Below are 10,724 nucleotides of genomic sequence, written 5' to 3'. Positions count from 1 at the left end.
TATATTTATTTATTTATTTATTATGCCTACAATATTCTGTCTGTGTGTATGTCTGCAGGCCAGAAGAGGGCACCAGACCTCATTACAGATGGTTGTGAGCCATCATGTGGTTGCCGGGAATTGAACTCAGGACCTTTGGAAGAACAGGCAATGCTCTTAACCCCTGAGCCGTCTCTCCAGTCCCCCACCTGTCCCCTTTTACATCAGCACCTGCTTCTTGGCATTTCTCTACTTTCTCTCCTCCTCCCTTCAGAGTTGAAGTAGCATTTATCACACAAGCAAGGCATATTTAACCTGTATCTTTTTATATCCACATGGCCCTTGCTTAATTTCCCACACCTCTCCTCCAGTGTGGGCTAGAACAACTACTATAAAATGGACACTGAAGTTTTCAGCTATTTTTATGAGGTTACAAAGTTACATAAAAATTTTAAGTGATGTACATAAATTAACTTTCACCTCAGAATTTCAAATAATCAGAAAGAAATTAAACAAGTTTTCAGTAAAATATTCTGTTTCCTGAGTATATACTCACTCACCTTAGGCACTAACGTCAAGGCCAATGTGCTTTTTTAAAAAAAAAAAGTTTTACCTTTAAAATATTACATTTAGTGTGTGTGTGTTTGTGTGAGTGCACACACACACTGCAATGCTCATGTGGTGATCAGTTAGATCTCTCCTTCTACCATATGGGTCCCAGACACTGAACACAGGCTGTCAAGTTTGGTGTCAAGTGCCTTCACCAGCACAGCCATTTCGGTGGCCCATAGACTTTTATTACATTTATTTCTTCAATGTGGGGTGGGTGGGTGTGTTGGTGCGCATGTGTGGATGCCAGCACACAACTCACAGTTCTCTCCTTCTGCCACGTGTGTCTCCGGGATTGAACTCCAGCTGCCAGGCTTGGCAGGAAGTCCTTTGCCCACTGAGCCATCTCTCAAGTCCTAATGGGCTATTTATTATAAAAATCACTACCAACTAGCGGTAAACTGATTTCCATGGTCATGGACTATACACAGGTACAAAATGGGCTCTACCAACAAACAATACCAACAGGAACTGTGCAAGCCTTCTAATCCTTGGCAATTCAATAATTTTTCCTCTTTTCTGCTACTTGAAATACATTAGTTGCTTTTCACAAACTATCATATTCTGGAAAGTTTATATGAATATCAGACATAAAGCTTATGAGATGTCAATTATGTAAGTTGCGTATTATTTCATTAAAGCAAAACCAATTTCGGATGCCGCTGATTCTCCTTTAGGATATACACCCTCTATTCCATCTCATTTGGAGAGACGGCCTTTTCTTGCAGAGGCTCAGGCTCAGGCCAGCACTGACATGGTACAATACCCTCCTGTGGCCTCAGAGGGCACCAGGCATGCACATGGCACACATACATACAGGCGAGCAAAACACTCATACACATAAATAAAATAAATAAATTTTAAGGGGGGAAAAAGCATCCCAAATGAAGATGAATCATATCTTTCACAAATAAAGAAATCTAAATTAACATTACCTTGTACCAATATAGCTTCAGCAAATACTAATGAGTAACTCAGCAATAAAGTACTGCATTTCTCTATTTAGGACAATTCAGACCACATCAATCTACATCCGAGTTAAGACAGTCAATTCTTTAATACTGCCTGGCAGTTGTAACCTGCCTGGCACCTACACTTGGAATGGTCTAGTGAAGGAAGTTTATGGTACTTACAAAAAACTTCCATCTTAGCGAGGCAGTGGTGGCACACATATTAATCCCAGCATTCGGGAGGCAGAGGCAGACGGATCTCTGTGAGTTTGAGGCCAGTCTGGTCTACAGAGTGAGTTCAAGAACAGCCAAAACAACACAGAGAAACCCTGTCTTGAAAAACAAATATACAAAAAGAAACTTCCATCTTATTGGGCATTTCCCATCAAAAACAAACAAGCAAAAAACCCAAAACCCTTTCATAGCTACAACTATAGTAGATAAATTAAAGTCAATTTATATTCATAAATAGTATATATATATATATATATCTTGATAAAAAGTATTAGTCATTATATTTGTTTAATCAAAATTCCTGTAAGAATGTGCTATTGTTTGTTTGGTTTATATGGTTTGGCAGCTCCAGCTGAGGACATGTGTATGCTAGCAACGCTTCACACTGAGCTACAGCCTTGGACCTCAGGAAAAATCTGAATGGTCTATACACTGCACCCCTAGATAGTGGAACAGTCATTTCTGTAATGCTTTCACATAATCAAAATTAAGTTGGCAAAGTGCCAGAGTATACCTGTCAGCCATGGCCAGTGATCTGTTGGAAGACAGTAAATTCTGAAACTATCTATGGGCTACCGGATCTACATATTCCCATCAATATTTCCTTTGTAGCATGTTGGGGATTAAATAAAAAACCTGGGGTCACAGTCATACTAAACATACAATCTACCAATAAAGTATCTCCGGACCTTATTTAAAAATATTTTAAAGGTCATGTAACTGTTTATTATTACAAAATGCGTACACATATACACACACAATCACACCATAAGAAATAAGATTGAAAGCATCTAATTCAGATTATCAATCTAAATCTACAGCTTAATCCAGCTGTACCACGAAGATCTAATACCACCTTCACAGTAGCATGGCAGGCAAAGGATGTCACTAAGACGACACAAGCCCCCCAGGCCCTTGAAGGCAAATCAGGTCTTCCAAGGAAGGGCTACTTGAGAGCACTCTGGCCATTTTCTTGATGGAGTGGTATAGGTCACAGAAAGAAACAGTAAACTATATTTGTTCGAGTAACGCCTGAGTACTACTCTCTTGCTTTGACAGCACTGAGGGAGGGAAGCGACCTAGAGGGTCTTTTAACACCAAAAATGAAGCTCAGTCATGCACAAGCAACTCACACTAAGAGGCAAACTTAAAATGCTGAGACCAAATGTCTTAAAAATATTTTAGTTTGGGGCTGGAGAGATGGCTCTTCCAGAGGACCCAGGCTGAATGACCAGCACCCACATGGCAGCTCACAACAATCTGTAACCTCGGTTCTAGAGGATCAGATGCCCTCTTCTAGTCTGATTGGCATAGGGCATGCATGTGATACACAGACATACATGTAGACAAAATACCCATACACATAAAATCTACAAATATTGACTCAGCAGCTATATCTTCACTAATTTAGTCAAAGGAAATAGATCTTGTCCACAGGTAAGGATGTGATTTATAATGGACGTGAAGGAAGAAAAAGCAAGGATTACAAAGACGTTGTCAGTGTAAGAAGGAGCTCACTGTAAATTAAGCCAACATCTTCACTGATCCCCACTCACAGGCCTTAGAAACGGAACTTGCACTGAATATTAAAACAGACATTAATGATAAACTGTACTCAAAATACACTACCACGATCATTCAATATATCACTAAGAAAGCAAAGTGGAGAACTGGGGTAACATGGCTCATGCCTTGTAATCCTAGTGTTTGGAAGACTGAGGCAGGATTGCGGGGAGCTTGAGGCTAACCTGGACTATACAGTGAATTCTAGACCTGCCCACACAAAATAAACCAACATAAAGGACACAATCCTATGCAGAGTGAGTACGAAAGCCACTGGGAACCTCTGCCAAACTGCATTTCCAGATGTTGGGTCTGTGGTGGTCTTTCTTCCTGCTTTCTTCTCAAAGGACAACGTGCCATTCTGAAAACCTGACTATTGCATGTTAATTCAGGACTACTTTCTCCTTTGGCAATAACCGCTGGGAATAATATAGAAACTTGGCTCTTCAAGAAAAAAAAAATTATAGATCACAAACTATTTTGATACAGCCTTCATGTTTCCAGGATCTAAAATTAATTTTCACTGGTTATATTAAACTGATAAGCCTGTCATAGCGAGTTAAAAATCTTTGGAAATCACCAGGACCTGGTGGCATGAATCTTAATTCCAGTGTTTGTGAGGCAGAAGTGGAGACAGAGAATCTCTGTGAATTCTAGATCTTGTCTCAAAAACAAATAGTTTGTACTATTATTAATCTGGGATAGCATTAAATCTGTCTGAGAATACAGCCATCAATGACTAGCCAATAAACAAGAGAAACAACAGATTTTAAAGCAAGACCCCTGACTTTTCACAGGCATTGAACTTAGCTCCCTGGAAAGAGGCCAGCTTAGCAACAGAGGGAACTGTTCCGAGGACCCCTGGGTTGACAACTTTTAACTACAGCCTGTGCCCTGTTCATTACATTCAACTCCTTTCATGCTCTACCTTGAAAGGGACAGAAGTATTTTAGGCTAAAATCCAATTAGCAGCTCTGCAAACAATCTTTTGAAGGTTCATTTCTTATCTGCAAACACAGAGATCTCAAACTGCTAATGAAGCAACTAGAGCTTATTAAACACCACGGCTTCAGGCACAGCGCTAATCAACTCCCTACACCTTAATGACTCCTGGAAGCTGCCCTGCGCTGCCCACTGCAGTATTCTCTGTCAGGAAGGAAAAGGCTGGCAGCCAGAGGGCACTGTGAAGTGTTTACAGGGAGATTCATCCAGACAAGGCCATCAATTATAGTGGGTCACAATACAGGGCACTCTGGAACTCCTCCAGTTAAGAGCATGAACACAATGTTAAGAGCCCACCTCAGTAAAAATAGCACGAAAGAAAAAAAAAAAACTCACTCATCATAAACTCGTTTTTAAAAAATTCTCTTGGCTTTAAAAATATGCCTAAAGAGTTTTTAAATTCCCAGGTTTGACAAATTTATATGAAGTGGTCGACTTTAAGGGAGCCTTCTGGGTGTCACTCTCAAAGGTAGGATCAGTGCAGACATGGACGAGAGGAATAACAGGGTGACAAATAAAATGAGTAAGAAATCCTTCCTGTCGAAGCACAACCATCAAAGCTATCTGGAGAAAACAACTGCTGGCCATAGTAAAAGTACAAAGGCACCAGAAACGATGGGAGCATCGTGGTTATTTTCCGGGTAATTATTCAGCCAGCACTTGTTTAGTATAAGGAACTGTTTGGGTAATACATAGTCCAGACCACAGCTAAAGTGCTCAGGATGAAAACACAGGATGAACCCTGAAGGTTATGTAAAGCACTCTATACTTAAAACTGGGCTAGGCCAAGGAGCTCAACACCCCAGGGCTGGGGAACGTTAACTTCATAGAGAATTTGCCTAGCATGCACAAAGTCCTGGATTTCATACTTAGCACCACATAAAATCCAGGCTCACTGGGCCACACCAGTGACCCCAACATCTTTCTTGTGGAGGAGGCAGGAGGATCATCCTCAGCTACAAGACATGAGAGCGTTTCTCAAAATAAAAACCCCGAAACACCAGCACCAAAAGGCTCCCATGCCAGTAGCCGCTATGACAAAAGGAAAAAAAATGAACAAATATTAAAAAATAATTTAACTTCTGTTGTTTTTCTTTTGGAGGGGGGAAATTCAACTCCTATTCGTATCCACATACCATAATGTGTCCCTACATCGAAAAGCACTGAAGGTGCTTAAAGACCGACAAGCACAGACAAACCTTCCGAGGTCCCCATTTTCCCTCCCACGTGGTGCAGGCCAGCATCCGTTCCCCCACACTCCGCAGGCCACCGCTGCCTTGCGACACCTGCTCGCAGCCCTCTGACCGAGCGCAGTACCTCCAGCGCTCCCCAGGCTCTCCAGCGTCCGCACCTCCGAAGCGGTGAGTGACTGCAGCGTAGCCAGCGACAAGCAGGGGGCTGAAGCCACAGGGGCTAGAAGCGCTCGCCCCTGGTGACAGTCACACCAGCCAGGAATTGTTTAAAAGAGAGAGGCGGTCGGCGGGTGGGGGATGGGAGCGCGGACGCGCCGGTGGCGACCGCGACCGTGGGGACACCGAAGTCCCAACCCTCCCGGGCCGCCCGCCCTCGCTTCACCCCGGTCCGCGGCGGGTGGGGGAACGCGGCAACGCCGGGGCAGAGGACAGCACGGCTCGGGCCCGAAGCTCACCCGCCGGCGAAGAGATGAAGCAGCGTGTTCTCCTTCTGCTGAGCGCCCGTCGCCATGGCCGCGCCGGCTCCGCGGCCCGCCGCAGCCCGCCGCAGCCGCTCGAGGGACGCCTCGAGGTCTCGGGCTCCGCTGGCCTCGCTGCCCTCCCTCAGGCAGCCGCCGACGCTCCCATGCGCGAGCTCGCGCGCGGGAGGCCCAGGCGCCCGGCTCCCTCCGCGGCGTGGCGCCTGGCCAGTCAGCGGCCTCGGCGGCGCTTCCCAGCCGCTAGCCAGAGCCCGGCGCGCGGCCGTCACGTGGCGGAGGCTGGGCCGTGACGTCACGGGGCGGGACGCGGCGCGGCGGGGGTGTGGGCCCGCATCCCGTGTGCCTATTGGACGACAGGTGGATGTGGGGCGTGGCGATCGTGCAGACGCGGGGTGGGGTCGGTCCCGGGAGGTTGGCCGTGAGAGGCTGGCCAGGCTTGCGAGTGGATGGCGTGAAAACCTGCCCAGGCGGCTTGGTCATTGTAACTAGGCCCCATGCTCCCGGTCTCTCTTAAAAAAAAAAAAAAAAAAAAAAAAAAAAAAAAGAAAGAAAGAAAGAAAGAAAGAAAGAAAGAAAGAAAGAAAGAAAGAAAGAAAGAAAGAAAAAGAAAAGGAGTGAGGGAGGGGAAGGAGAGAGGAAGAGAAGAAGGGAGAGAAGAAAGAAAAGAAGAGAGAGAGAGAGAGAGAGAGAGAGAGAGAGAGAGAGAGAGAGAGAAGTTTATGTGTTTGTGATTTGTCTTGAGATAGTCTTACTGTGCAGCCCTGAATAGCCTGGAATTTGCCGTGTAGACCAGGCTAGTCTCAAACTCACGTTTGATCTGCCTACTTCTACCTCCTGAGTACAGGAATTAAAAAATGTGTGCCACCAGGCTTGGCATATGTTTGTTTTATTGTTGTTGTTGTTGTTTTAAGACATGGTCTCACTATGAAGCCCTGGTTAACCTGGAACTTTCTATGTAGACCAAGTGACCTCGGAGTCACATCGATCCACCTACCTCTGAGGCCTTTCCAGTGCTGAGATTAAAGGCATGTGGTGGAGCACACCTTTAATCCTAGCACTCAGGAGGCAGAGGCAGGTGGATCTCTGTGAGTTCAAGGACAGCCTGGACTACATGATAAGTTCCAGAATAGCCAGGGTTACACAGAAAAATCCTGTCTCAAACAACAACAACAATAAAAAAGCAAGCACTACCTACCACACCCAGCTGTCTGTGTGTGTTGAGCGTGTTGTGGGGTCCACACATGCCACCCTGCAGGTGTGGAGGTCAGAGGGCAGCTTGCAGGAGTCAGTTCTTGCCTTCCATCCTGTGGGTCCCAGGAACTGAACTCAGGTCATCAGGCTGGACTGCAGGTCCTCTTACCCTGAGCCATCTCCACAGCCCACTGGATCTTTTTAAGAAGTTAATTTTGTAATATTCCCATGTGCAAAAAAGGACACAGATTCAGATTATATATTGCATCTCCCAGCTCTGAGCTTAGGAGGAAAAACGAACACTTGATCTAAAGAGCCTGCTCTCCTCCAGCACACCCTTAGAACTCTGAGCGTTCTTGGTCTTTCTATAAATAGTGTTATATTTAGTATGTATTTTTCACTGTGAATTTTGTACTGTGTGTTCTAATATGCAGACTGAGATACCCAAACTGCTTCTCTGCTTAGATATCCTGGACCACTGCCACACTGAGACTGGCATCTTCTTACCTCCAAGCCGGGCTCTGACTGGGCCTTGCCTGGTTACCCTGGCAGCACCCTGATCACGTGACTTCCTCACTTACTTTGTCGTTTTATTTAAACTGTTCTAACCATCCTGGCATGTGAGCTCCGTGGGAGCAGAGAACCTTGTTTTTAGACTTCATGGTTGTTCCAGACAGATTGTTCCTGTCACGGTACCTGCCACCCAGAACTGCCCAAGAACCTAGTAAACAAATGGCCTAGGTTAAACTTCCCCCCCCCCCCCCCCCCCCCCCCCAAACCTGTTCAGCCTCTGCTGTTCCCTGTCCTGGTAGTGACTCTGTTCCTGCATAGGCACCAAGGCCATAAATTTATGCTTACAAACTGATTCATAATCCCCCCCTCTTCCTCCCTCCCTTCCCGCCCCTACTCTTTCCTCCTCCCTTTTTCTTATCTTTCTCCCTCCTCCATCTGACACTTCTAGCTCCTGGAACCCATCCCTTGCCTTTTATCTCTCCTACTTCGCTGCTACTAGAAGCCACCTGTTCACGCAATCCGCTCCTTTGTCCCTTTACCCTCCGGAGTGTCCAGAGGCAGAATACACCAACCTTTTGTATTCCGTTTCCCAGACCTGATGAAAAGCAAAGAGCCACCTTTCCCAGACCCAGCTGCTAGATGCCCTGTGTGTACTCACAGGGCGACAGGAGTGGGAGGCGAGTTGTGGGTAAACACAGCCAATCTGTGTTTGATAGGGGGCACTGCTGAGAAACAACTGCTAGGCTCGGTAGTCATGTAAAATACAAACACAGTGATGGCTCTATATTAAAGCCATCGCTGTCAGGCAGCGCGGGGGAATAGTAGCGCTCCAAGTCTGGGATTATAGTTCAGTGGTGGCGCTCTGGGTGTGGGTGTGGGTGGGTGCACACCAGCTGTGCTCTAATAATAGAGAAAGGAAAGAAAAAGGTGAGATTCTTCATGCTTCCTATATCTACCCAAACCCTTTGCTTCAGTTGCTTAGGAAGTGAGAGCTTGTCTTAGTTAGCTAAAGTTGATTTTTTAAAGCTTTTAATAAAAAGCATTTATATGTATAAGTGTTATTGCCTGCATGTATGTATACTACATGTATGCCTGGTGACCAATGAGGCCAGAAGAAGGAGTCAGATCCCCTGGAGCTGGAGTTACAGATGGCTGTGAACCACCATGTTGGTGCTGGGAAGAGAACTGGTATTTTCTGAGGTGGTTGAGCCGTCTCTCCAGCCCCAGCTGAAGGTTTGTAGGGTAGTGGAGAGCCTAGGCAGACGACTGCCAGCCTCTTAACCACAAGAGAACTGTCCCTATCTAGGCAGGACTCTGGGTTTTGTTGTCTGTTTCTGCCCCGAGTCAGGGTCTCACTATGCAGCACTGGTCAACCTGGAACTTTCAAGGCAGACCAAACTAACCTTGAACTCAGCTCAGTTTGCCTGCCTCAGCCTCCCATAAGCCACCACGCCCCATCCTAAATCAGAGGAGGTGTCACCCTTGGAGCCCTCCCCTTTCCTGGGCAGCTGTGTGAGGCTGGTTGCTAGGCTCTGATGCCCAGGAAGAGCCAGTCTCTTGGCTGCTTGCTCCTCAGGCCTGTCAGTGCAGTGCTGGGCTGGACAGGCCACTGAGACACCTCGTCTCCTTGTCAGCAGCAAGGCAGCGCTCCTGTGGGAATTTTCCCAAGGTCTTTCCCGTACATCATCTCACTGCAAACCTGGGACTTGGCAGCTCTGTTGTTTGGTTCCCTCTTTACCAGCAAGCAGGACAGATCTGTTCAAGGTCAACAGCTAAGTTGGAGGCTGAAGTAATGACTTGTCACGCCTCTGTGCTTTTGAACGTGCGGCTTCTGATGCCAAGATGTCACCCTTCCTCCACTGCCCCAGTTCCTCCTTCTGGGCCTAGACTACCTCTCCTTCCTCCCCCTTGCTGTGAGTCTTTCAAGCCGGCTCTGAGACTGGCCTCTTTGCAAAGCCTCTCGGTTAAGGCCTCTTGCTCCCGTTCCCCGCCCACTGAGAGGATTTGACTGCAGCGCCTGTACTTGGAGCTACTGCGCAAGGCCCTCACTAGTCCTTACTCCCCGGTGTATCTCTTGCTGGGAAGGAAGACTACGGCGGCATTTTCAGAAGGAAGTCTGGAACTTTCTGTTGACATATGTAAATAAGTTATTTGGCTCAGCCGGCCCACGTGGAGGGAAGCTAGAGGTTTCACGTGTTTAGCACAGCTCTTGAGACTTTATCCTGTCTCAAGCAGTAGTCTGGGCTCTGAGGGTCCCCAGAGACTGAAATGGACACAAATGCTTGATGAGACGTACAAACCTTCAGGTCAGTTAGTAGTGTGCTTGAAAAAAGCCTCCTGTGTCATATCCAACACTGCACAAAATCTGGGCATGGGCTGGAGAGATGGCCCAGCAGTTAAGAGCTATTGGCTAGTCAGCTCTTTATTAACAACGAGAGCAGCACATCTTCACAGTGTCCAAAAGGATGGTTCCACAGCTGGGCATGGCGGTGTGCATCTGTAAGCCCAGAAGAGGCAGAGCCAGAAGTTCTCAGTCATCCTTTGCTACATAGTGAGTTCCAGGCCAGCCTGGGCTATATGAAACTTTGTCTCAAAAAGAAAAAAATATACAATCAAGTTCAGTAGTTGCAACAAAAGGGTAAAATATGACCAAATGGCTCATAATCCGGGAATATGAAGCGGGTTTACCATTGAAACAGCAATAATACACTCAGCAGGGTGGGTGGGTGGGTGAGGAAACCAAGTGGTCAGCAGGTCAAAAGAACAAAGGTGGGTGGGGAGGGGGAACGAGGATGTCAATAAACACAGAAGGTGTTTAGCAATCTTCTCGCTGATAAACGGTGTCTACGCAGGCATGCAGTACACACCTGTAATCTAGCCCTTGTGTGCTGTCACGGTGAGTCGGCTAGGGCTGTAGAAACCTATTATTTCCTCTGCCTATTTAAAGAATAAAAAAGCAGGAAAAGCAAGGTCTCACCACAGCCAATTTTTTTTTAATTTTTGTTTTATGT

At 46.4% G+C, this 10,724-nt stretch overlaps 1 protein-coding gene and 1 long non-coding RNA gene across 3 annotated transcripts in view; one reads left to right on the top strand and one right to left on the bottom strand.

Annotated features, from left to right (window-relative positions):
• The window catches only part of Slc25a33 (solute carrier family 25 member 33), a 28,413-nt gene extending 21,969 nt beyond the window's left edge, over positions 1-6,444 (bottom strand). The window contains exon 1 of the mRNA XM_050153291.1: positions 5,986-6,444. Coding sequence (XP_050009248.1) covers positions 5,986-6,041 — 56 coding nt within the window. The 5' untranslated portion in view covers positions 6,042-6,444. The remainder of the gene's footprint in view (positions 1-5,985) is intronic.
• Positions 5,284-10,724, top strand: part of LOC126508197 (uncharacterized) — a 40,731-nt gene continuing 35,290 nt past the window's right edge. For both annotated transcript variants that reach the window (XR_007593749.1, XR_007593748.1), the window contains exon 1: positions 5,284-5,698. This is a non-coding gene — a long non-coding RNA (uncharacterized lncRNA). The remainder of the gene's footprint in view (positions 5,699-10,724) is intronic.

Source organism: Alexandromys fortis, unplaced genomic scaffold, assembly GCF_014885135.2.
Source record: "Alexandromys fortis isolate MF-2015 unplaced genomic scaffold, M_Fortis_MF-2015_v1.1 scaffold_88, whole genome shotgun sequence".
NCBI lineage: Eukaryota > Metazoa > Chordata > Mammalia > Rodentia > Cricetidae > Alexandromys > Alexandromys fortis.
The sequence above is the reverse complement of the archived record's forward strand: the minus strand, read 5'-3'. Positions and strand labels throughout refer to the sequence as shown.